The following is a 27,176-nucleotide window of genomic DNA, read 5'->3' as shown; positions in this document are numbered from 1 at the left end:
GTGTGTGTGTGTGTGTGTGTGTATATATATTCTATAACCTTATCTGAAATATTACCTGTCCTTTTGTAGCCCAATGCAGTCAAACCTGCCATAAATGTGCTTTTAATTTTCCAAGAGTTTGATGATTCAGACTCTCTGTTGTCTCAAAAATGCTATTAGCATAATCAAAAATAAAAATAAAATGTAGATTTCTATTTGAATTAATGGAAAAGGTTTGTACATTTCATATCACCAGCAAGGTTTATTTAGAAAAATAAAAACTGTACAGAGGACTATTATGATTGTCTTGGTGTTATGACGTGAATTTTGGCGTTGAATTCCACCTTTCCAGCCTGTCAGCTTTCAGTATGACGTTAGGTTCACAGTCTTGTAATTCACTGGATTCACTGACCTAAAAAGAATTATACAATTAACCAAATAGTTAAACATGTATAACAATACTGGCTATGCTGTATAAAACTGATAAATCAGAATATAGGCACACACACACACACACACACAAACTCTTCACTGGACTCAATGGGATTTAATGGAAGTGATTTTTTACTTTATGAATGGCAACATGTATATATATTTAGACTGTGAAGAGACTTTGATAGGCAGAACGGAGTCCAGCTGCCATTCCCTTACCAATAAGAGAGTCTCAGTGGCAAGTATAGGCACTAACGTTATAAGGGCCAGTTCACACCACATGCAGTCCAGCTTGTTTTTTTCTGCATCAGAAAACGTTTGGAAGTAGGTTATATGGTTTCCAATGGCATAGTTCACACCAGTGCGGTCAGTTCCAGGGCTTTCCAGTTCCAGAAAAAAGTAGAACATGCTGCATTTTTCCTGCACTGGACTGTACTGCAACGCAGTAAAACACAACAAAAATGCACTGGAACTCATCAAAAATGCACCAGACTCCAGTACAGTGAAATAATAACAGGGAAAAAAAAAGCATCTGGAAACGCATTAAAAATGCACCAGAACGTGTTAAAAACATGCATGCAAAAAAATGCACCTGGATCTGGAGTGCGTTTTTGTGGTGTGAACCAGCCCTACAGCCAAAAGTCAGCCAAGTTAGGCCCCAAAAACAAAATTAGAGAGGGGCCCAAAACATGCTTTACTTGTGTCATTCTTACCCTTCGGATTCAGTTCTTTCTGGGTTACTGACCTAGAATAATTGTACAGATAGTTTATAGATAAAGATTTCCCACTTCGCTAGCATGTTTTTCCAGATCAATTCAGGAAATATTGAAACCAGAGACAACCAGGCAACTTATGTTTTCAGAAGGCAGTCTGTAGTAGCAACTTGTATATTATACTGTTTTCACCAAAAGTTCATGTTAAAGGGGTTGTAAAGGAAAAAGTTTTTTCATCTGACAGCGTCGGCCCCCTCATCCCCCTCGTTTAACTTACCTGACCCCTCAAAAGTCCCGCGCTCGCCCCCGACATCCTCTTGGCCGCTCACCCTGGCCGTTGATTGGCTAGAGTGGATGGATTGAAAGCAGGGCAGCCATTGGCTCGTGCTGCTGTCAATCACATCCAATGATGCGGCGCGCCGGGGGCGGGGCCGAGAGATACAGTGAGCGGCTACAGCCACCAGCTGTATCACGGGAGCACGCCCGCAAGCACTCCACATCATGTGAGGGAGCTCGCATGAAGTTGTGGAGTCCTTGAGGGAGGGAGCTGAGACAGCCGCCAAGGGACCCCAGAAGACCAGGTTCGGAGCCATTCTGTGCAAAACGAGCTGCACAGTGGAGGTATGTATAGCATATTTGTTATTTAAAAAAAAAAAAAAAATTTCCTTTAGTGACCCTTTAAAGTGGTTCTAAAGGCTGAAGGTTTTTTACCTTATTGCATTCTATAAATTAAGGTAAAAAAAACTTTCAGTGTGCTGCCCTCCCAGCCCCTTACAGCGATGTGCAGGAAAGCAGCTCTCTGTCTCCCCACTGCACAAAGATGGAGCTGCGGGAGCCATTGGCACCTACTTCTGTTAATCACATACAGTGAGGAGGGAGCAGTGGGCATGCCAGAGCCTTGCCAATAGACACACAGAACTGGCTCAGTAACGAGCAAGCAGCTTGCTATGGGTGGGGCGCAGAGAAGAAGACATATATAGATACAATTCATGCCATCAGAAAAATCCAATAATATGGTATCAAATGCATTAAATTAATTATACTCTGGAGAGAGGATCAGTACCTGGCTGTTCTGGCTGGCAGGAGTACCTGGTTCATGAGGCTAGAAAATCCAAATTACAATTCCCTTAGCAGGCAGTGTGTAACACAAAGCAAATTTGTGTATAAAGCGGTCTCCCTGGAGTCAGGGCCTTGTTTAAGGCAGGACAAAAGGGGCAGCTGCCCTGGGCCCTGTCATTGTTGTGGGGCCCAAAGCAGCTGCCTCATACTTGCCAACTATCCCAGTTTAAATTCCCTTGAAGTTTTAGTCCCTTGCTGTGTCCTGATATCTCAGTGTGAAGTGCTGCTACTAATGCTGCCCAGCTCTGCCCTATTGTTGTGTACAGGTGACTCACCTGCAGACCTTGTGTTTACATGTAAATAACCTGCATTCATATGTAAATATATGCATCCTGGCTCCATATATATGTAAATAAAGGCGGCATTTATATGTATATCCTGCCCCCTGCAGTGAGATGATGTGCTGTAACCTCTAGCAACCTATCAGTGAGCAGTATTACTGTACAGTAATCTCTAGCAACCAATCAACAAGCAGAAATCATGTGCTGTAACTTCTAGCAACTAATCGGTGAGCCGTAATGTGTGACGTAACCTCTAGCAACCAGTCAGTAAGGGTAATGATACACTGTAACCTCTGGCAACCAATCGCAATCACTTCCTGATCTGATAAAATCAGTTTACTGTAAGTCTAGCTGCTATTTATTGTATGTCTCAGAGCAGGTGGAGAGCGAAACTGTATAGGGGGGGGGGGGGGCAACAAAACGTTTGCCCAGGGTCCAATCAATATTAAAGATGGCCCTGCCTGGAGTACAACTTTTAGGCTGGGTTCACACTAGCTGCAGCTGTGGCTCACAGCAAGGGGTTCAATACGAGTCTGTTCACCATTTCAGGTGCGAATCAGGTCCAAATCTTCAGCTGAATTTGCACCTGAAACGGACCAAAAGACACACAGGACCCTTCTGCAATTCAAACCACAGCCAACCCGGAGCTGTGTGAACTGGTTCCATTGAGAGCTGGTCCCTCTCGCCTGTCATGCGAATTGGATGCGGAGAAACTCACATCCAGCCTCAACCAACAACATGGCATGTTCTAAGTGTAACTGGACATCCCCCTGAAGTACTAAGGAATGGATAGGATTGCAGGGCACAAGATGGTTTTTAACAAGTGGCCAGGCGATCAAGTCAGTGATATCAGTCTTAAACTGGTTTGTTTAATCCCTTCCCGCCGAGCGTACGCAGATGTGCGTACTCGGCTTCCGGGGGTTATACAGGGATGATGCCCGCACCTGCAGGCATCATCCCGGTACCGTTTTTCACAGTGGGCGATTGGCTATCCAGCCATAACAACCAATGTGGCTAAAAGCCGCTCGGCTGTTATGCGGGAGGGGACGTCCCCACCTCCCGTCGCTGTTACCGGTGGTCCCGCTCAATCGGGAGCAGATTCATGATCCGATGCCTCCAGCTGCTGGGCAGGGACTGGAATGAAGCCGTAAGTGGCTTCATTCCAGTCTCCTAATAGTAAACACGGAAGCAACGTCATGACGTCACTTCCCGTTTACTCGGCTGCCAATGGTGCCGGTTTTAAAAAAATATACAGTATTTAGAATCGCCGTTTTCGGTGATCTGAATACATTGAAGTATAAAGGAGGGATCAGGGTTCTTTTAAACCCCCGATTCCTCCATAAAGAGTACCTGTCACCACCTATTACTGTCACAAGGGATGTTTACATTCCTTGTGACAGCAATAAAAGTGATCAAAATATATATATTTTTTTAAAAAATAATTTATTCATTTTAAGCGAAGCAAAGAAAACGCATACGGAAGTCGCGCCCGCATATGTAAACGGTGTTCAAATCACACGTCAGGTATCGCGATCGTCAGAGCGAGAGCAATAATTCTACCACTAGACCTCCTCTGTAACGCTAACCTGGTAACCATAAAAAAAAATGTAAGCGTTGCCTATTGAGATTTTTAGGTACCGTATTTTGTCGCCATTCCACGAGTGTGACATGTTTGGTATCTATTTACTCGGCGTAACATTATCTTTCACATTATGCAAAAAAATTAGGCTAATTTTACTGTTTCGTTTTTTTTTAATTCATGAAAGTGTCCCTTTTCCCAAAAAGTTGCTTTTAAAACACCACTGCGCAAATACTGTGTGACATAAAATATTGCAACAATCGCCGTTTTATTTTCTAGAGTCTGCTAAAAAATATATATATATAATGTTTGGGGGTTCCAAGTAATTTTCTAGCAAAAAATATGGATTTTAACTTGTAAACACCAAATGCCAAAAATAGGCTTAGTCATGAAAGGGATAAAACTGGGAATGGGAGCTTGGGGCAAAGAGTGATAGAATTGTAATGCCGCGTACACACGATCGGACTATCCAGCAGACTTGGTCCGACGGACAATCCGACGGACTTTGCAGCTGAGGTCCGCCGCACTTTCAAGCGAACGGACTTGGCCACACACGATCACTCCAAAAGTCTGACGGATTCGAACGTGATGACAAAGAATAAGGAAGTTCATAGCCAATAGCTGCCCTAGTGTCCGTTTTAGTCTGCCGGACCAGCACACAGACAAACGGATTGTCCGCTAAAAGCTGAGTCCCACTTTGTTAAAAAAAAAAAGCTGAGTCCAGCGGACAATTTTTAAGCAAGTCTTATTTCTAAGTCCACCGGACTTATGGGAGCCCACACACGATCAAATTGTCCGGCGGACTCTGGTCCGCTGGACTAAGTCCGCCGGATAGTCCGATCGTGTGTACAGGGCATTACTGCACCAAAGTTTTAATTAAGCCTTTCCAATAAGCTGCCAAGTAATGTAGTTCAGCAGGAGAGATGTAGAATTACCACATTTTTTGCTGTGTTATGAGGATAAGTTTTTTTTTACGTTCTTTTTCTCAATTAAATGGCAAGAATCAGAATACATTAAAACAGCAATGTAACATTTCCTTCTTGTAGTACTTACCTGACAACATGTGATGTTATTATACTCTTAACAGGAAAAGATTTGGGTCCTGCTGGAGGCTGGAATGACTTTCCCCCTTTAACGATGGTTGCACTTTTAGTAAGTCTTTTCCCATAAGCATCATTGGAATGAGTTGGGTAAGGGTCAAATGTTCCTGCTTTCATGCCACCTGGCTGCCAATGACATAAAAAATAACATTTTATTACATGACTGTAATGGCTGTCAATAATATTGGATTTTTATTTTCTTGCGTGTTATGAAACTGACAATCTCTAGGCTGGATGCAGCTTGTAATGAAGTCAACTTATCTGCATAATTTGGTTTGTGCGTTCCTGTGTCCCCTCAGGGGATAGGACATGAGGCTGCCCTCAGTAAGAAACATACAATTATTGTATCCTGCTTGAGGATTGAGCCAGATGCCTCGGCGCCGGAATTCAAAGTACCAGAGATAAAAATGAAGTCGTCAATCTGTTGAGAGTTCCTTCAGTGATGGATGGAGGAGCTGATGACTGCAGGTCTCACTAGGAGGCTAGAAGACACATAGAACAGTTTGTTTTGTATGGGCTGTTGCTTTGTTTTCTCCACTGCTGGGACTTGTAGTTCTACATTGTTTGTGTAGCTTTCTGGACACTGGGACTTTATTCTCTGCCCTTCCTGCAACTGCTGTCTGTGTGGTCTAGATGCTGCAGCCAGGACACACAGCCCTCTGTGGACCCGTGATGTGGCTATGAAGGACCTCCACCCGCCAGACCTGTGGCAGAGCCATGCCAGGCTTTGTAATGATCCCACAATTATTGTCAGGATCCACTCAGCTGTCTGATTAAAATACGTCTCTGCCTCTCAGTGCGTGGCTAAGAAACGGAACCAGCTGCACCCACTCTCTCCTGCCCAGCACTCCAATGAGCTCTGGAGGAACAGAGTGGAACTGCTTTACACTCTGAGCAGACTGAGATATGAGTGATCACCAGTCATGTGATTGTTCAGTTCTCATTCTTAGAGCTATCATGAGACACCTGCAACTCATAAAAAGGTGAGTATGTACTTTTCTATTTTTAAAAACTCCAGACTTCTTCTTGAGTTACACCATTATTGTCAAAGCTTAGTTTTGTCACTCTTCGTGGTTGGAGTTTAAAGCGGTTCTAAACGCTCAAGATTTTTTATCTTAAGGTCAAAAAATCTGGGTGCAGCTCCCCTTATACTTACATAAGTTCCATCTCAATCCAGCGATGTGTATGAGAGCAGCAGCTCTCCAGGGTCTCTCTCTCCTCAATGGTTCACACAACAGCAAGAGCTATTGGCTCCTTCTGCTGTCAATCACAGCCTGTGGGGGACCCAAAAGAAGAGGATCGGGGTCTGTTCTGTGCAAAACAATTTCCCAGAGCAGGTATCACATGTTTGTTATTTAAAGCGGAGGTCCACCCTAAAATGGACCTCCGCTCATCGGAATCCCCCCCCCCTCCGGCGCCACAATCGGCACCTTTCAGGGGGGAGGGGGGTGCAGTTACCTGGATAATCCAGGTAACTGCACCCACTTCCGGGCTAGCTCTCTGCGGAACGAGCGTAGGTTACGCCCCCGTTCCGCAAGCGCCCGCCCCCTTCAGCAAGTGCCCCGCTGCCTGCTGGGAAACACACAGCTCCCAGAGGCAGCGGGGACCGTCCGGATTGCGCCGCGCGGCTCGCGCATGCGCAGTAGGGAACCGGGAAATGAAGCCGAAAGGCTCCATTTCCTGATTCCCATACCCAAGATGGCGGCGGGACCCGGCAGCCGAGCGAGCGATCGGCTTCGGGTGCCGACATCGCGGGCGCGCTGGACAGGTAAGTGTCACTATTTAAAAGTCAGCAGCTGCAGTATTTGTAGCTGCTGGCTTTAAAAAAAAAAAAAAAAAAAAACGCGGAGTCCCGGTGGACTCCCGCTTTAACCTCTTCCCACCAGATGTACGCATATATGCTGCCTCTCGGCGGGTGGGCTTTAACATCATGAGGCTGCATATATGCGGCTTAAATGTAAACATTTCTGTGCTGAGAGCGTGCGCGCTGTGTGCTCCCTGGCAGGGATGGGAAAGCTCCCAATGCATACTTACAATTGGGAATTTCCAATCATGTGACAGCCAATCACATTAGCTTTTTTAATGACCTGGACACAGAGGAATGTGGCTTTTCCAGCAATGCTCAAACTGCTGGTAAGTTTTTGTAAATTTCGGGGGCAATGCCATATGTGTGTGTGTGTATGTGTGTATGTATGTATGTATGTGAACCTGTTACCACATACTGTCTTGTGTTTAGTCAGTCCAGTTTCTCCAGAATTTTTAAACAAGTGCTGAAGGCTGCTGTGAACACATAAGTGCGCCTTTAGAAATATTACAATAACTGAAGCGGAGGGGGCGGGGCTAAAGACGAAGCAGGGTTTTCACCTCCATTTCTCTGTGCTATCAGTTGTATTCATGTTACACTTCTATCACCATGCTCCTGGGTGGCTGGGTAGTCATCAGAAGGTATTTCCACACCCTCTGTGTATGCGATTTAGAATTTCCACTAGAGATGCGGCAATATATCGGCTGCTGAAAATTATCGATCGAAAATAGGGTTATTGGCGATAATTTAAAAAAAGTGTCGATAATGGCATGCTGCATCCCATTGACTTCAAAATGCAAACATTGCCCCCTAGTGACAAAATCGAGTCCCAGTGACTTCAATGCAAAAACGCCTTCTTCACAGCTGATGCTTGCTGGCTTTTACTGCTAAAAGACCCCCTAACATGTTTACGTGACGGGTTTGAAGCAATTTAGCGTGTTTATGGCTGCAGCTGGCCATTTTTACAGCTGGCAATTCTCTTTCTGATAAAAGGGATCTGGGTGGCTGATTAGCCACATGATTGCTTTTAGAAGCAGAGGGAGGGGGTCATCCATGTGCCCCCCCCGACCCCCCCCACACACACACACTGCTTGCCAGTGTTTCTCAGGCTTACCTTCTCTCCTGGTGAGCCTAGGAAACAATCTGGTGGTTTGCGTGGCTTGCGACAGAGGTGAAAATGGATGGGACTGCCTGCACAGGAATGCACGGAACACCTGTGCACTCCCGTGCAGCCTCTGTGTCCCAATTGACATCAATGGGACTGCCTGCACAGGGATGCAATGAACACCTGTGCAGCTAAACATGGCTTCGCTGTAGTATGCCCTGCTTGAACAAGGCCTTAGGCTTTGATTAGACTTGTGGTTGGGGAGCCAACTGCTTAAGTTGCAGTGGACAGGGTTGTTTACAAGCTGTCGATGCTTTGTGGCATGCAAAGTTGACCTGACGATGCCAACAATTGAAAACCACACATATAAGTCAAAGGGTGAAGTACCGCAAATGTCCCGCAACCATGTGCAATGCACGCAGCTGTGGTGCATTTGTCTGCAAAAATTGGGTCATACAGGTGGTGAGGAGATGTCATATCGCTTCCTCACTGCCTGTCAGTAGCCTCTGGAGTGCGATTCGAACATGTCTAAATCTGCCCTATGTTTATTTTGATGATTTTTTTTTTTTTTTTACAATTACATTTGAGGGGGGGGGGGGGGGCTTTGGAGAGACATCAGGGGTTTAAACAGACTCTAATGTCTCTTTTTGGACAGTCCCATTCTTTGCATCCTGAATAGAATAGGAGCCTGTATAGAGACTCCTATTCAGACACAGTTTACTACGCATCAGTGATGAATGAATACGGAAGCGAACGGTATTGATAGCTGACTGTATTCAGTCAGGAAAAATGCTGGTAAAGGCAAGTTTACCAGCACTCCCCGGGGGGGGGGATCTATTTGGATAGGTAGATCCCTCTGTGGCTTACCTGCAGCACCCAAAGCCAGCGGGAGGACAGAGGAGAAAAGCTGGCAACTGCAGAGTAGCCACAAGGATCGGGGTTTGAGAGGAAATCAGTGCAGCAGGGGTGAAGAAGTCACTGAGCTTTTAGCAGGAGGAATGTCAGATCCATGCAGCATATGGACCTGGCAGCAAAAAAGTTAAAGGCACACAAAATGAAGATAGCAATGGTATTTTTCTACTTTTATTAGTACAGAGTCTAAAAGAGATCTACTATTGTTCAAAGCAAAAACAATTGTATACATAGAATGACTTACAGCCCTGAAATCATCATTCGCATACAACAAATCATGTTGCATTTGATTCATTTACTCTTAATCACTTTAATAAAGAATATTTTGTGCTTGGCCAGCCTAAGCGTGTGTAAAAGTTTGAAACAAAAGATAAACATTGCATGATGGCATCTTTGTTTTACCCACCTCTTTAGCAGGTGAACTGGGCTTAAATGGTTTCACAACTTGCTTTTTCTCTGCCTTCTTCTTTAGTGGTGGTAGAGGTTTATCAGACCGATAAGGGTTTCCTTCAAAATAATCCTTTGGGTAAAGGTTTAACCGGAAAGCACCACCTTTTAGCTTTGATTTGTGGCTCTCAAACTCTTTCTGAAATGAAAATCACAGAGAATCATTGTGGGGACCTTAAAGTAATGTTACTTTGGATTCAAGTCCATGTCCCCCCCCAAAACACACAGACTCTGGGAACCCTGTATCTGCCATATTATAGTGATGGCTTTATAATGTTGAGTCTCATAGAAGGTGCCCGATGTCATCAACTCCAGCCACCTGTCTGTCTGTTAGAATGTGCTTATTGTAAATAAGTCTAGTATGGGATCTAAGAGTCATTAGAGCCCCATTGTTGATTGTGCTAATTAACCCTGCAATTGTATGAAGGAGTTCTGTGTTGAGATGTATGATAATGTGTATTGTATAGTCGGTGAGCTAGGAGACGTGAAGTCTGTCCTAAAGGTCATGTCTCTGAGTCACCTAGGCTGTCTAAAGGATTAGATAATTAGCTCATGTTAATTAGGTTTCTGGTTACAGGCTGTATTTTCATCCTGATGTATATATTTGTGTGAGATCTCAAAATAAAGAGTCTGATTCCTGCTTGACCCTCAACACAGAGGCTTGTCTCGTACTTGGGGGAGAATTATTCTTATGGGTTTCTTGTTTGGCTGATTGTAGTGTTCGGTAGCTGCCTTTGTGTTCGGGTATGGAATGTCCTAAACGACTTTTACCCCTTTCATACTCGGGGTGTCCTTACATACATCATTATCCAAGTGTTTCTATTGCTGATGTGCTTTTGTCAGAATGATTTTGCCTACTTTCCCATCCTGTTGACAAGGGAATGGGAAGTGAGAGGGGTCCCCCAAACAGGGTCAGAAACAGCAATAAAAAGATGGGAGTCCAACTCTTCCCCACTGCATCCAAGGGATAAACCAGTTTTGGCTGTAGTTGTGCTTTAAAGTTCACCGCTGGCTAGACTAGGAACATTAAAGTTTTTACCAATTATTAACAAGAGGCAAAAGAGCTTTATTACAAGTCACCACTGATCTCTCCAGCTTCATGTAGTGTTAAGTAATACATCACAAGAGAGACTCTAAACTTGGGTTTTGGTCAGTTTTTAAAGTGGAGTTCCACCCACATTTAAAAAATAATAATTTGTCACCCGTGCTATAAATTAAATACTCAAAAGCATGTTAGTAATACATTTTCCATTCAAGTACATCTTTTTTTATTTACTTACCTTTGTTTTCTGCTTCCTGGGCACTTCCAATTTGATTGTGGGCATGTGAAGCCCACTATGACTCTGTTCTGGGATAAGGTGTTGCTGGCTACCCAGCATGCACCTCCCGATCTGGCGCTTGCATATTCTACACAGGGTGTAGAGCAGAAATAGTATCTTGTTGCCATTACAATGGGTGGCGATGGAGGAAGTGCCCGCCCTGTTGTTAAGGAAATGACGTACATCGTCATTTCCGTGGCCCCAAAGGAGGCAGAATATAGGAGACATCCTAGCAACAAGCCACAAACTAAGCAAAAAATAAATAAAATATTGCCAAATTTTGTTCAACTTGCAGGAATGTACTGATTGAGATAAAGATTAAATTATGGGTGGAACTCCGCTTTAACTACTGGGAGTTTTTGAGGGGGCTAGTAGACTGCCAAGGTTCTGCATACAAAGAAAGCAAGGGGAAAGAAACAGTGATTTCAGTGCCTCTGTTATTAATTTTGAAGATTACTTTCTCCTCAATGTCTGAAGCTACAGGGATGACTTAGGGCTTAAAGTGCTTTTAACGTAATTGTTTAGAATATGTATATTTATGTGTGTAGCCTGTGCACAGGTTTATCTTTAAGTATAACTAAAGGCAAAACTTTGTTTTTAGTTTTGGATAGAGTGCAGGGTGATGAGAAAATCATGATAATAAGAATAAAGTGATGTATGAAAGAGGCCACTAAAAGGATAATGTACCCTGAGGTCATCCACCCGGTATAATGTAAATGTAAAGCAAAATTGTGAATAAGAGGACATTTAAACGATATCCCCTGATACCTACACATCATATATCAGCACACTAATAATGTATATATAAAAGGTAAGATCTTTATTACAACATGTTAAAATATAGCATATCATGACAAAAGGGCCACATACTGGCCCACACTATGCGAAACACATGTGATAGGAGTAAAAAGTCAGATGTTGGAAAATGCCTAGGCGTTACGTGGTCCAAGCCGCTTCTTCAGGGCTGCAATCTCTCAGACTTCTGACTAGATACCTCACATTATCATCACATCTAGACTGGAGCTGTTGGTAAGCAAATTCTACTGTCAGTCCTAGATAGAGGTCGACCGATATATCGGCCGGCCGATATATCGGCCGATATTTGCCGTTTTTTAAATAATCGGCATCGGCCGATTGTTCTGATAAAAAGCCGATTTAGAACTACAGCGGGACTTTGAAATGACTTCTGTAAGAAGTCAGTGTGAGTTGCCTGAGTCGTCATAGCAACACTTTCCTCCTCTCTGGGCAGACTGCCAAGAAAAGAACTAAATGATACAATGTTTACACTTCAATGAATTAAGTCATCTCTGTGTGTAGAAGTTCCCAGTTTAACCATTTAAAGACTAAATCTTTTCTGACACTTGTTGCTTACAAGTAAAAATCCTGTATTTTCTGCCAGAAAATCACTTAGACCCCCCAAAAATTATATATATTTTTTTAGCAGAGATCCTAGGGAATAAAATAGCGGTTGTTGCAATATTTTATGTCACACGGCATTTGCACAGAGGTCTTTCAAATGCATTTTTTTGGGAAAAAAAGACACTATTTAAAAATAAAATAAAAACAGTAAAGTTAGCCCATTTTTTTTTTTTCGTCCAAAAGTTTTGACTACCTTTTTTTATTTAATACATACATTTTAGCGGCTCTTTACCATCATTTTAGCGGTGCTATTTGGCTGCTAGTGGGGCACATATAACCCAGCTAGCGGCCAAGGAAGAGGTTAAATGCGCCCATGAAGCACTGCTGCCAAATCGCATTGCATGCGCTTCGGCAGTGGTGCCCATTCATATCAATGGGCAGGAGTGGTGGGGGAGGGGTATACACCACTCCAAACGTGCTGCTTGCAGGACTTTTTTTTTTAAGATCCTGCCAGCGCATCGCCTCAGTGTGAAAGCACTCTGTCTTTCACACAGACTGCAGGGGAGCCATTTTGCAGGCACTTTACAGGCGCTATTTTTAGCCCAAAAGCGCCTGAAAAACGCCCCAATGGGAAAGGTATGTTAGATCAAGGGGGATTAAAAAAAATAAATAAATAAATAAAAAAGGAAAAAAATAAATAAATAAAATAAAATCGGCCTAACATATCGGCCCAAAAAAAATCGGCATCATATATCGGCTATCGGCCGCCATGATTTCTAAATATCGGCATCGGCATCGGCCAGAGAAAAACCCATATCGGTCGACCTCTAGTCCTAGAGCTGAAAATGCCAAAGTACTGAATTCTAGATCTACTGTTTTGGTTGCCAACGGATTTGTAATGTTGACTAACCATTCTCATGACACATCTACTAGTCAGCAAGAACACTCGGTTCGTTCCTGGTTTAGCATAAATCCCCCTATTCCTATCTCACTGGATAAAAGGCGATGATGCTGATTCGCTGCCCAGTGAGGAGGAGATGACATTTGAAGCAGAACTGCTGAACCGGGAAGATGGATTACTTAATCAGAAGCTACATACCTGGCCATGTAGCACAGAAAATGTGTGTAGATACAGAAAGCTAAGGAGTTTTATATTTCTTTGGAAAACAAGGAAGCCCCCTTGAAGCCACAGCGTTCCACTGTAGAGTGCTGCTCCAAGGGCCAGTATTGCCTGGTGCAAGTTATGGCTTGATGAAATATATTTTATTTTACAAAGATGCATTATTCCAAATAGATAATACTGGAGGAGGGTAACTGGTTAGGGCGAAACATGTAGTAAACTAACCTTCATCAGTTCTCTTGATCTGTCATAGTCATCAGAAGCATATGGGTACTGTTTACCTATAGTGAGGCTTGGATATCTGTGGAAAGGGAATCGTCATTTCAATGCACAGTACAGCAGCCTGCAGTAAAAATGATTTACAAGATCAAATATGTAGTAGTTATGCTTTCAATTGCCAAATAAGACTCCTTGCTTGATCTTACAGATTAAATGTAAGTGCTACAAGCAATTGCTTCAATTTTGCTCTGGCTATTGCTGATCCTTTTTTTTGTTAATTGGCATCACTATATATAATACCTTACCCATATCCTGTACCCTTCTTGGGAGGGTTGGAATAGATATTCTTCCCCGGCGCAGTATATGCCTTCCTTGGTTTTAATTCTGCACTAAAAGATGGAACTGGACCACCCAAAGTTCCATAAAAGTTGCCCAGGCCAGATCTACAAAAAAAAAAAAAAGAGAAAACAGATTGCATGGTTATCACATTATTTACACAGTGAAAATTATAATAATACAGACACGGCAAAACAATGCTGTTGGCTACAGAAAAAAAAAATCATAAAGTTGTGATCTAAATAGATTTGTTTTATCTTTTTCATTTAGTTCTCGTTTCTTTCATATATCTACTAATATTCATAGGTCCGTTTCCACTGTTTTAACATTCTTTCATTCTCTTTTCCTTAACTCCTTCATGACCAGTCATGGAGGAGAAGCAACCCTGAGGTGGAACTTCACAGTAGTGATCACTGTGATTGGCTAATCACAGTGATCACATGTGTGGGAGTCAGGTCTCCCAGCTCCCGACCGTTAGGATAGGACTTGGAGTTGTCGGTAATAGCTTAGTTTCAGTGCTGGGAGCATGCTTTCAACACAAACACAGGAACACATATATGTGGCGCCTAGAAAGAAAGCCCACTTCCTGGACACCACATATACCCTATATTGTCAAAAGTATTTGGACACCTGCCTTTACATGCACATTAACTTTAATGGCATCCCTGACTGGCTTGCCTGGCTCTCTGTTTCTGCTCCAATTCATCCCACAAGTGTTCTATAGGGTTGAGGTCAGGACTATGTGCAGGCCAGTCAAGTTCCTCCACCCCAAACTCGCTCATTCGTGTCTTTATGGACCTTGCTTTGTGCACTGGTACACAGTCATGTTGAAACAGGAAGGGACCATCCCTAAACTGTTCCCACAAAGTTAGGAGCATGAAACTGTACAAAATGTCTTATGCTAACACCTTAAGAGTTCCCGTCACTGGAACTAAGGGGCCAAATCCAACCCCACGCCATAATTCCCCCCTCCACCAAAAGATTTGGACCAGTGCACAAAGTAAGGTCCATAAAGACATGGGTGAGTTAGTTTGTGGTGGAGGAATTTGACTGGCCTGCACAGAGTCCTGACCTCAACCCGATAGAACACCTTTGGGATGAATTAGAGCAGAGACTGAAAGCCAGGCCTTCTTGTCCACATCAGTGCCTGACCTCACAAATGCGCTTCTGGAAGAATGGTCAAACATTCCCATAGACACAATCCTAAACCTTGTTGGCAGCCTTCCCAGAAGATGTAAGGCTGTTATAGCTGCACAGGGGGGCCCAACTCAATATTGAACCCTACGGACTAAGATTGGGATGCCATTAAAGTTCATGTGTGTGTAAAGGCAGGTGTCCCAATACTTTTGGTAATATTGTGTATGTGTTACATGGTTGTAAGCAGTTGACTGATGTAGCATATTTTTTTTTCAGGTATTTAACCTGAAAAATATATACTAATATATAAAACATATTTAAGCTACAATTATATAATAGCCTGAAAGTGCACACACTCAAGTTTAATTTGAGGGTATGTACATCCAAATCGGAGAAAGTGTTTAGGAATTACAGCTCCATAGCCATCCCCCTTTTTCAAGGGGGATGGCTATGGAGACCAAAAGGAATTGGACAATTGAATGAAAAGCCGTTTCATGGCCAGGTGTGGTCTACTCCTTTGTTATTTCTTCATCAAGCAGGTAAAGGTCTGTAGTTGATTCTAAGTGTGGTATTTGCATTTGGAATATATTGCTGTGAACCTACATCATGCGTTCAAAGGAGCTTTCCATGCAAGTGAAACAGGCCATTGTAATGCTTCAAAAACAAATCCATCGGAGAGATAGCAGCAACATTAGGAGTGGCCAAATCAACAGTTTGGTACATTCACAAGAAATAAGAATGCACTGGTAAACTCAGCAACATAAAAAGGCCTGGATGTTCACGGAAGACAACATTGGTGGATGATCGCAGGATCCTCACTATGGTAAAGAAAAACCCATTCACAACATCTAGACAAGTGAAGAACACTCTCCAGGAGGTGGGCGTATCATTGTCAAAGTCTACAATCAAGAGAAGACTTCACGAGGGTAAATACAGAGGGTTGACCATAAGGTGCAAACAATTCATAAGCCTGAAGACAAGAAAAGATTGTTTTTGTTTTAATTCTGGTGATATACAGAGCCAAAAGTATGAAAATTGTGTCCAAATATATATGAACCTAACTGTATGCATTTCTGCTGGCAGAATGATAAATCGGGGTTGATTTATTAAAACTTGAGAGTGCAAAATCTGATGCAACTCTGCATAGAAACCAATCAGCTTCCAGGCTGTTTTGGTCAAAGTTTAATTGAACAAGTTGAAGTTAGAAGCTGATTGACTACCATGCACAGCTGCACCAGATTCCGAGTGCTCCGGTTTTAGTAAATCTCCCCCAACGTGTCCATCTTTTACATATTTGACAGGGCCTCTTGAATAAATACAACTTGTAGTAGCTTCTGCTTTTAATTTGTCTAATTCACATTGGAAAATGAAAGGAAGAATTTGAATAGATACTTGCATGGATTAGAAAAGTGAAATGCACAGATCTTGCCAGATGTGCCTGAGAAGTACAACAAGTTGGTGACCCAGTATGATCTACCCAAATCAAAAGATTCACTACTTACGGCTTTTTTTCCCCATTAGCTGGTAGAAATGCTTTTCCCAAGTTCTTCTTGGCCTGCTGCATATGGTACTGCCTTCTTTGTTTTAGTGAATCTGTATAGGCTTCACCTTCAAATGTACGTTTGAACTGAGCATCAAAGTATCCTCCTAAGGTGTTAGCCATGGTCTTGGAGCCACCAGGGAGCATTTGCCTGTTTTTACTTGCTGCTTCGTTAAACGGCTCTGGAATGACGCACACATTATACTTTAGTTCTGCATATGAATGCTCATAACACAGCATAAATTGTATATGTTGGTAAAACTCAACAATATCTTTCCCATGAAGCTTAGAGTGGTTTGCAACATTAATAGAAATGTGACCCCCTGCATTAGACCCTGCTGTAACACTGAAGGCTAATACTGCACCCCCGATTTCCCCTATAAGTATTAGCATCCGTTTCCTCCTACTGCTATTTATATTGCTTTGGCAAACTAATTATATCTAACAGCATTGACAATTTGTTATACAAGTACATCAATGCAAGTTTACACCTACAGAAACACTGGAGACATCTGATGTTACAGTCCTGGTCAATGGTGAATGGGATCTTCTCTCAGAGGCAGTAAATATCTTATGTTTCTTAAAACCAGAATACAGCAGAGCTTAGGCTCTAGTAATTTGCTTGTTGCAATATTTTATTCACTTTATTAATTTCTTATAAATATAAATGATACATTCCTGGAATATCACAATTCAAGGCAATTGTGTAATCCCACCCCCCAAAAAAGACAAATGTACTTTTTATCATTAACCACTTCCATACCGGGGATATTCTGGCACTCCTCTCCTCCATGTAAAATCCTCTTTTTTTTGCTAGACAACTACTCAGAACGCCCAAACACACACACACATATATGTATATATATTTAGCAGGCACCCTAGGGAATAAAATGGTGGTCATTGCAACTTCTTATCTCACACGGTATTTGCTCAACAATTTTTCAAACGATTTTTTTTTTGGAAAAAAAACTGTTTCATGATTTAAAAAAATAACAAAAAATAGTCAAGTTATCCCAATTACAAGGAATGTAAACATCCCATGTAATAGGAATCTTTTGTGGCAGGTCCTCTTTATGGAGAGATGTGGGGTCAATAAGACCCCACATCTCTCCTCCAGACTGGAAAGCATGAGAGAAAAAAAAATCCAAGATCTCATGCTTACCTGCCCGATCACAGCTTTGTATACATCTGCAGCCCAGACGTGATGTCATAATGTCGCGCCCGGGCCTCTGACGGTCATAGAGATGACTGGTGACCATCTGGTCACCGTAAATTTCTATGGCTGTCATTCGGCTGCGGGCGATTCTTTATTCTTTATTCCGGATGGCAGCGGGAGGGGGGTCCCCTCCCGTTGTCTGTAAGAATGATCAAGTGGCGGAACCACCGCTATGATCATTCTTATGGTGCACAGAATCGCAGGCTAAAAACAAGGATATCTGAATGATGCCTGTAGCTGCAGGCATCATTCAGATATTCTCACTAAAAGTCAAATGACGTCTTTGGGTGGGAAGTGGTTAAAATATAATTAAAAAGGCAAAACTTTTTTTCAGTTTGGATAAAACAGAGAGAGATTACAACACCTGCCAGGTTTTTATTATATATGTACGGAAAGTATTCAGACCCCCTCTTTTTTATATTGCAGCCATTTGCTAAAGTCATTTAAGTTTCTTTTTTAATAAATCTGCAAAAATGTCAACAATTCTGTGTTTTTCTGTCAATATGGGGTGCTGTGTGTACATTAATGAGGGAAAAAAATGATTTTAGCAAATGGCTGCAATATAACAAAGAGTGAAAAATTTAAAGGGGTCTGAATACTTTCCGTCCCCACTGTATATATATATATATATATATATATATATATATATATATATATATATATATATATATATATATATATATATATATATATATATATATATATATATATATATAATTTTTCTCCAGATTAATACAGATTTTAGAAACAATGGAATTCCAAGACTGGGGAACTACAGGTTTCTGACAGTTTATCATAGTCCTCGCAGACCTCCAAGTCAAGAGGTATCAATTCTCCTTTCCAAACAGATTCCATGGAAGGAATCAAAAGGCAATTACGGATGATGAGGGTCCCTTCCTTATCGTCAAGGGACTCCTGTTTGAGCAAAAAGTTACTTTGGTTAAAGAGGAAGTAACTTCCTCTTTATTTCCCTGCAAAGGATAAGCATAATGGGCTACTATGCATCGTGTAGTAGCCTATTATGTGTCACCTACCTGAAAACGAAGCCTGCAATGTCACCGCTGTCCCCACTAGCAGCCATATTCACCCCTCTTCCTTCTGGGGCCGCAAACGCCGGCTCTGTGACTGGCCGGAGCCGTATGATGTCACTCCCGCGCATGCGTGGGGGAGCCGCCAGTCACAGCATGACCCGTTTAGAAAGGGCACGATCTGCCCTTTCTAAAGTGCGCATGCGCCCTAGACATCTGTGCACAGCTTTATTGTAAATATCTTCTAGCACCTACAGGTAAGCCTTAATATAGGCTTACCGGTGAGTAAAAGTGGTTGTACAGGGTGCACAACCACTTAAACCTATACTTACCGAATGAGGATCAGGTCTCCTCACTTGAGACACGTCTACATTTGGTGCATCAACACAAGGAGGGTCTCCTGTTGGTGGGTGGGGACGTTAAGTTGGCACTGGATCCCACACTTGATGTGTCCAAAAGGTGCTTCCCACTTATTCTATGTGAAAATATGCAGAGCTAAAATACTTCTCCAGGATCTGCAATTGGTGGATAGCTGGAGAACCCTTCGTGTACAGAAAAGGGATTATACATTTTCCATTGAGGTGAAAAACCACAAGGGTTTACAACCCCTTTAGGCTAGAAAATCAGCTCTTTATTGCTGTAGGTTTCCCTGTTGTAGATTTTCTATTACTTCCTGAGTGGTAGAACTGTGGCCATGTCATCTTGACATGAAGTGAGGGGATATCTCTCTAATATAATCCCACATAGCAGTAAAAACCTGACAGGGGTTCTAATCTCCACTCAAAAAAATAAAATAACGTTTTAGGTTGACATATACAGTATAGTGTAAGAGAAAGAGGTAGAATGTACACAATTTGGTTAATTTTAATTGTACACATTTGGTATTTACTTTCTTTTTCAAGCACACACCATAATAAAATACTTTCCTACTTATCTCTGATTTGATGAAGAATCTTTGCTGAAAAATACTTACTAGAGCCAGGAGTGACATATGTGTCCCCAATACTGATATAGCCCATCTCACGGAATAGACCGATCCGGTCCATATCGGATTTTCCATCTAAAGGCATTGTAGCGCAATGCAGATATGGCACTCTATGCTGTGACCTAAAGCAGAAAAATACTTTTAGATAAGCTGGAAGAAAACAATAAATTATATGCTGTCACAGCAAATCAGTGAAAACGCCATGTGAGTACAAATAGGAATTATTTATTAGGCACATACTAGAGGACTATGCATTATTAACACTAACTAACTAGCATAGGTGTCAATGCTTAACAAGTACAGCATGTTAGTAAAGGCTGTAGCAGTGACACGCTCCCTGTGCTGTCACATTTAGGCCTGATTCACACCTATGCAGGTTGCAGTTTATATATTCCAGGTGCATTTTGCATTTTGTCAATACATATTTTTGATCCATTGAAGTCAGTGAACCTAAAAACCAGAAAAAAGTCCCTGGCCCTTTCCATAAAATGCACAGATGTGAACTACATCCATAGGAAACCATGTTAAATGGACTGTAGTGTGTTTCTGCAAAACTGAAACTACCCCCCCCCCCCCCACCACCGGGTAAAAGCGTTAAGCCAATCACCAAATGTCCCTAGCAGCACTCTGGACATGAGATGTGAAGGATTAGATCTAACTAGAGAAAAAGGGGAAAAAAAGATTATTCCTGGACCACCACAAATCAAAAACACTATTTAATAAAATCACTTTGAAAAATACACTCCTAGCATTTCTGGCCACGGCCATCTTAAGAGCAAATAATTAATGTAGTATTCACTTCCTGAAATCCATCTGCCCTTAGTTCAGGCACGCAAGCAGGAGGGTGTGCTTAGTTGAGTAAACCCCTCCTCCTCTCCTGAACACCCCTGGGATGTATGACATCATTTGCCTAGGCCAGAAATCAGGAAGCAACTGAAGAAATGTAAAAACAAAAAGTTTAACACAAGAAAATATTATATTCTTTCATATTTGTTTACAAATGCTAGCAGCATAAGGATTAAAAATAGTCAACGTTGATTGCGAGAGTGAAGTTCCACCAGATATGGATATTTTATACATTGATACATCTTGGACCAATGTAACTATGTATATTCCATACCTGGCTCACACCCCTTGAAGCTGAAACTCATTAAAGCAGACATCACTACTCCAATTTCTGATCCCATGCCAAGCGGCCGGCCTGCTGCATTCAAAACACAGAAGGTTGGCCACTCAGCATGGGCACCATTCAGATAATGCTTTGCATGTTCTGAATAAATGCAAAGTGTTCTCTGATTGGAAGAGGTGGCGAGGTGGGGTGATAACTTACCAGGAATTAATTTTTAAGGCTGAGCTCCATGGAAGTTAAAATGCTCCTGTAAAGTGGGGCTGCCCCCTGCAGTGCAAAGATTAAATGACAAGCATGGACAAAGTTTCTTTAGTCATACTTCTCTTGTGGTTCACAGGAGTCCACTTACTTTTGTTTTCCTGTAATCCAGAGTGAACTCATAGCGAGCTAAAGCTTGCTATCATCTGCCATCAAAGAGCTTCTCCAGTCTCTGAAAAGGATCCCCACTATATTGTCAGTATCCACCCAGCCAGGGCCCGTGCTACCACTAGGCAAACTAGGCAGTCGCCTAGGGCGCACTGCTGCCTAGGGCGCCCAGCCACTGGTGTTTCTGCTCTCTTCTCTCTGAATCAAGCAACTAAGTCTCAGTATCAGCAGGCAGCTGCCACTCTATTCGCATAAAGTGTCAGAGGTGCAGCGGCAGCAGAGGACTGTATCTGTGCCCCGACTCCCAAATGAATAGAAGCAAGCAAACATTCATTGACCAGGTCATTGGCTTGAAGAAGGAACCAATCGGTAATTCCCACAACGCGGTCCATGCTGGTCGTCGCCCCCTCCTGCTAACGTCATTTACGGGATTCATGCTCCACGCTGACTCGCGATTGACGGCGTGATTGCTTCACCAGTGTTCCCAGAGCCTGGGGTGTTCACCTGCTGGTTATCCTGGGACCTTCTGCTGCTGCATATCGTTATCCTTGGAAAGCTGTGATACACTGGGACCTACTGATGCCGGATCACCTGCTTCATACATCCATGTTATGCCTCTTCTTATCCTTGATTCTGTAAGTGTTTTTAATCTTGTTTGGGGATATTAAAAGTTTTAATTCTGCACTTAGAGGCGCCTTTTTTATTTTACCTGCTCCTTCAAAGCATGTTATTTGACACAGTGCTTGTCCTGTGTCATTTGGCCCCCTGTAACACCTACAAAACCTGGCTGATCCTGCCAGTTTCTCCCCACCCCTCTGTAAACTGACCACGGTGTATCATGGCTGCTGAGACCAGACACCGTGGTCAGTTTACATGTCTTTATCATTAGCAGCCGGATATCTGCTCTCCTCTCTGCTCCTGTGTCCTCCCCCCTCCTTCCCCTCTCTGTGTGTGAGCCGCCCCTCCCCCCTCCTGCTGCTCTCATAACACTAACCTGTATACACCATCAGCACTGCCTCCTATTGCAGTGCCCCCCTCTGTGAATGATTTATAAATATAAATGCTGTGAATACCTCATTTAAGAGCCGATCACATGACCAGCCAGCTCTCTCCTCCAGACTGACATCAGCAGAGGAATCTCAGCCCCGCCTGCTGCCTTTCTCAGAGGAGGAAAGGATGAAGCTGGCCAGTCATGTGATAGCAATCTCACCAGTGAAATTAGGTATTTGCAGCATTTATTTTTATAAATCACATACAGAGGGGGATACTACAATAGGAGGCAGTGCTGATGGTGTATACAGGTTAGAGTGGCTTAACAACCACTTTAACCTCTTCACTCCGGTGCCTCCCGGCCCTTTAAGAGGCTTTGATTGCCGTGGGATGGAATGGAATGGGGCTTAAGACCATGTGACCGCTGTGATTGGCTGTCGTGTGATCCGAAAACTCCCGATTGCTCTTTCAGCTAGGCCTGGTAATTGTGATGGGAGCGTTCAGGGCGCATGCTCTCAGCGCAGCAAATATGTAGCCTCTCAGTGCCTAGGACCAGGTGCCGAGAGACTGTATATTTGCATGCAACCAGCGCCACGGGGTTAAGGGTCAGATCACACTACTGCGATGCGAGAACCTGTGTGAATCCAGTACGGATTCCTGCATCGCATGTAACCCGCCGGCAGTTCACACTGCCCTATTCAAACGGTTGAGGGTGTCAATAGAAAGTTAATGACACCCCCAAAGCGGCTTGCATATAGCAGTGTGAACTGTCAATTTGGACAGGAATCGGATCTCATGGGTGTAAACTAAGAATGAGCTCAGGTGTGTTCACAACTCCACGTGCCCGATCCCGCCAAGGAGGCTGACACTCCACAGAGCTAATCACAGGCAGTGACACATTTGGCGATCTGCAGCTGCACAGATCAGGAAATGTCTCACTGCCTGCGATAAGCGCTGTGGAGTGCCAGCCTCCTGGCGGGATCAGGCACATGGAGTTGTGAACACGCCTGAGCTCATTCTTAGTTTACACCCATGAGATCCGATTCCTGTGAGGTCCAAAAAAGGGGTCCTGCACGAATTTGGTCTAAATGCAATGAGAATTCAGCCATACTAACTGTATGGCGAAATTTTCATCGCACAGACATCGCATGTGATCTGCACAGAAGTGCAGTGCGAATCACATGCGATGTCTGACATTGCAGCAGTGTGAACCGGCCCTAAAGTGGTTGTAAATCCTCACATATACCCAGTGGAGTGGTTGGCCTCAGGTGATAGACAGAGATGAAACAAATGTTCCTACATAACTTGTACCCATATATCTGCAGCCTCTACATATGTTCAAAGTGTTGAATTTTAAAGCTTGTCTGAGAGTGCAGAAAACAAAAGGGGGCAGAGAGCTGAAGTTACACTCTGCAGAACTCAGCGAGAAATCTGAGAGCTGATTGGATGGAATAGACACACCACCCCCTTTTCCCTTTACACAGGAACAGAGCCAAGGCTGTCAATCACATGCTGTGCCCTCCCCTGTCACCTTTTTTCCTCTTGGTGTCAGGAAAACTTTTCAGAAACGATTCATGCAGATAGCAGAGGAATAGAGCAGCACACAGAAATAACACTTAGTACTCTGGACTGAGACAAGTAAACACTATGCAGGGATATGCTTTGTTCAGAATTCATGTCTGCGGTTTACAAGCAGTTTGATGCCCTAGCTTGCCTGTCAGTGACTTGGACTATTCCTTTTCTTGTTTTCCTACCACATCCAGCCAGTGATTAGAGAAGGAGCTGTGTAGTGATAGATGTCAGGGAAGCTCTGCTGACTCTTTTTATTAATGTAGAATTACACTCTGTCTGCTGAGGATCCCAGAATAGGGTGACCCCCCCATGCAATCTCCCTGTTCCCCCCCCCCATAGACTGACTCTACCTGCTGCCTCTGGCTCCCTCTTCAGGTGTTCTCTCTGTGACAAGGGCTGTTAGCTGTGGTTACCATGGCTACAGACTAGATCATTAGTGAGAGCTTCCTGTCAAAGTCAATTGAGCATTTCTTTATAGAAACAAGACCCGGAGTCATCTCAGTACGGCTTATATGAACTCCCATTAATGATCTGTAGAGCACCTTCAGCGACCCCGGAGATAAAATATCCAACGGGTATTTATAACCCCATCTTCGTCAAACTTGGTAGCGCCCAGCCGTGATTGGCTTTCTCGGAAACAATGCATGCCGGGACTTGTAGTTTTCCACTATGTGTGCTGAGGCTGTCTGAAAGGTGGGGAGGTGCCAGGGGACGTTGAGCCAATCAGACCAGAGATAGTCACCTCTGGGCCCTTCAGGTGACACGTGCTGTGTGCGGAGCGTATGTGATTGGAGGGCGAAGGAGGAAGCGGTGTGTGATTGGCTGTGCGACAAGGAAGGACTGCAGCTGGATGTATAGCGGAGAGCAGTGGCAGACATGGTGAGTAGATAGCGGAGAGTAGCTGTAAACATGGTGAATTTATTATTCGCCATGAAGAGAAGAATCGCACTCTGCAGATGTAAATTGCTTGGCTGTCCTACTCATCCACCGGCTTCAAAGCTTTCAGCCAAAAACGCACTCTCATTGGTATCAGTGGGAGGAAGAATGAGATCTACAGATCACCTCCTGTGCACATACATCACCTACATACACAGAGAGTATATTATAAAAGTGGGTACACCCCTCACATTTTTGTAAATATTTTATTATCTTTTCATGTGACAACACTGAAGAAATGACGCTTTGCTACAATGTAAAGTAGTGAGTGTACAGCTTGTATAACAGTGTAAATTTGCTGTCCCCTCAAAATAACTCAACACACAGCCATTAATGTCTAAACCACTGGCAACAAACGTGAGTACAACCCTAAGTGAAAATGTCCAACTTGGGCCCAATTAGCCATTTTCCGTCCCCGATGTCATGTGACTTGTTAGTGTTACAAGGTCTCAGGTATGAATGGGGAGCAGGTGTGATAAATTGATAAATTTGGTGTTATCGCTCTCATTTTCTCATACTGGTCACTGGAAGTTCAACATGGCAAAGAACGCTCTGAGGATCTAAAAAGTTATTGATGCTCTACATAAAGATTGCCAAGACCCTGAAACTGAGCTGCAGCACGGTGGCCAAGACCATACAGCGGTTTAACAGGACAGGTTCCACTCAGAACAGGCCTCGCCATGGTCGATAAAAGAAGTTGTGTGCACATGCTCAGCGTCATATACAGAGGTTGTCTTTGGGAAATAGATGTATGAGTGCTGCCAGCATTGCTGCAGAGGTTGAAGGGGTGGGGGGGGTCAGCCTGTCAGTGCTCAGACCATACACCGCACACTGCATCAAACTGGTCTGCATGGCTGTCATCCTAGAATGAAGCCTCTTCTAAAGATGATGCACAAGAAAGCCCACAGTTTGCTGAAGACAAGCGGATTAAGCACATGGATTACTGGAACCATGCCCTGTGATCTGATGAGACCAAGATAAACTTATTTGGTTCAGATGGTGTAAAGCGTGTGTGGCGGCAACCAGGTGAGGAGTACAAAGACAAGTGTGTCTTATCTACAGTCAAGCATGGTGGTGGGAGTGTCATGGTCTGAGGCTGCATGAGTGCTGCCGGCACTGGGGAGCTACAGTTCATTGAGGGAACCATGAATGCCAACATGTACTGTGACATACTGAAGCAGAGCATGATCCCCTCCCTTCGGAGACTGGGCTGCAGGGCAATATTCCAACATAATGACCCCAAACACACCTCCAAGACGACCACTGCCTTGCTTAAGAAGCTGAGGGTAAAGGTGATGGACTGGCCAAGCATGTCTCCAGACCTAAACCCTATTGAGCATCTGTGGGGCATCCTCAGAGGGAAGGTGGAGGAGCGCAAGGTCTTTAACCTCTACCAGCTCTGTGATTTCATCATGGAGAAGTGGAAGAGGACTCCAGTGGCAACCTGTGAAGCTCTGGTGAACTCCATGCCCAAGAGGGTTAAGGCAGTGCTGGAAAATCAAGGTGGCCACACAAAATATTGACACTTTGGGCCCAGTTTGCGTTATTTAGAGGGGACAGCAAATTTACACTGTTATAAAAGCTGTACACTCACTACTTTACATTGTAGCAAAGTGCTGTCACATGAAAAAATATAATAAAATATTTACAAAAATGTGAGGGGTGTACTCACTTTTGTGAGACACTGTACATACTGTATAACATACCAGCACTGGAAATGCCATTCACACATTAATTCAACATGGATCCATTTCAGTGCAGGGCTCCCCTTAAAGCGTTCATAAACTCCATTTGGGCACTTGTACCTACAGGCAACCTTGCAATAAGGATTACCTGTAGATAGAAGGAATGGAATGTGCTTAGTTTAGGAGATATTCAGTGTCTCTGCAGCCAGTGACATCATCGACATGTGCACTCTGAAGGAGAAGCATACGCGTGCCGTCCCTTCAGAGCTGTGGGAGTGATGTCATCACAGCTCTGCCGTTCAAACATCCTTTGCCAGTGTTTCCTGAAGGAAGACCATCTGAATGGAAAAAAGTCATCAGCACATCAAGGATTTCTCAGAAGGGTCCGAAGTTTATGAACATGGTCACGCAGTACACACCTGGCAATGTTTCGATGCCCAGCAGGGCCCCTTCATCAGGCAAGTGCTTGTGCTGTACCACGTGACCATGTAAATAAAGCTTTGGACCCTTCTGAGGAATCCTTGGTGTGCTGATGACATTTCTCCATTTAGATTGTCTGTGGTTTCCAGCTGGTGGTCATTATAGCACCCAGCATTATTACAGCCATTTCGATGAATGTGTGCATAGGGAATATTGCAACTGAAGTAAGACCAGGTGAAGATGGAAGCCCTGTTAGAGGTGAATAGACTGGTGCAAGACAGATCAGATCACCTTGTCAGGTTCTGAAGGGTGGCCGTCTGCATACAGCCCCGACTCCCTGTTGCATAA

The 27,176-nt window shown here is 43.5% G+C and overlaps 2 protein-coding genes across 3 annotated transcripts in view; one reads left to right on the top strand and one right to left on the bottom strand.

The window, feature by feature from the left end:
- Nucleotides 1–213: 213 nt before the first annotated feature.
- Nucleotides 214–24,374, bottom strand: CFAP96 (cilia and flagella associated protein 96). The gene is made up of 8 exons (XM_077477318.1): nucleotides 24,138–24,374; nucleotides 19,719–19,852; nucleotides 16,464–16,683; nucleotides 13,794–13,931; nucleotides 13,495–13,570; nucleotides 9,431–9,610; nucleotides 5,157–5,329; nucleotides 214–391 (listed from the first exon to the last, which is right to left on the bottom strand). The coding sequence occupies exons 2-8, from the start codon at nucleotides 19,813–19,815 to the stop codon at nucleotides 343–345; spliced, it is 933 nt and encodes a 310-aa protein (XP_077333444.1). The 5' UTR covers nucleotides 19,816–19,852; nucleotides 24,138–24,374; the 3' UTR covers nucleotides 214–342.
- Nucleotides 24,375–24,552: 178 nt separating this feature from the next.
- UFSP2 (UFM1 specific peptidase 2) overlaps nucleotides 24,553–27,176 on the top strand; it is a 29,291-nt gene continuing 26,667 nt past the window's right edge. Inside the window, exon 1 of one of the 2 annotated variants that reach the window (XM_077477316.1) lies at nucleotides 24,553–24,666. In XM_077477316.1, coding sequence (XP_077333442.1) covers nucleotides 24,664–24,666 — 3 coding nt within the window. In that variant the 5' untranslated portion in view covers nucleotides 24,553–24,663. Of the gene's footprint in view, nucleotides 24,700–27,176 lie in introns of both variants that reach the window. The other variant, XM_077477317.1, reaches the window with a different exon arrangement.

Source organism: Lithobates pipiens, unplaced genomic scaffold, assembly GCF_037356315.1.
Source record: "Lithobates pipiens isolate NorthernLeopardFrog02 unplaced genomic scaffold, aLitPip1_a1.2 Scaffold_13, whole genome shotgun sequence".
In the NCBI taxonomy this organism is placed as follows: domain Eukaryota; kingdom Metazoa; phylum Chordata; class Amphibia; order Anura; family Ranidae; genus Lithobates; species Lithobates pipiens.
This window is presented reverse-complemented; position numbering and strand designations above follow the sequence as displayed.

Coding starts and splice junctions, on each gene's coding strand:
- CFAP96 (XM_077477318.1), bottom strand. CDS start 19,815: ATGCCTTTAGATGGAAAATCCGATATGGACCGGATCGGTCTATTCCGT. Junction 13,571..13,793: donor AAGAAGGGTACAGGATATGG/GTAAGGTATTAT, acceptor CCCTTTCCACAG/ATATCCAAGCCTCACTATAG. Junction 9,611..13,494: donor GATCAAGAGAACTGATGAAG/GTTAGTTTACTA, acceptor TTTTCATTTCAG/AAAGAGTTTGAGAGCCACAA.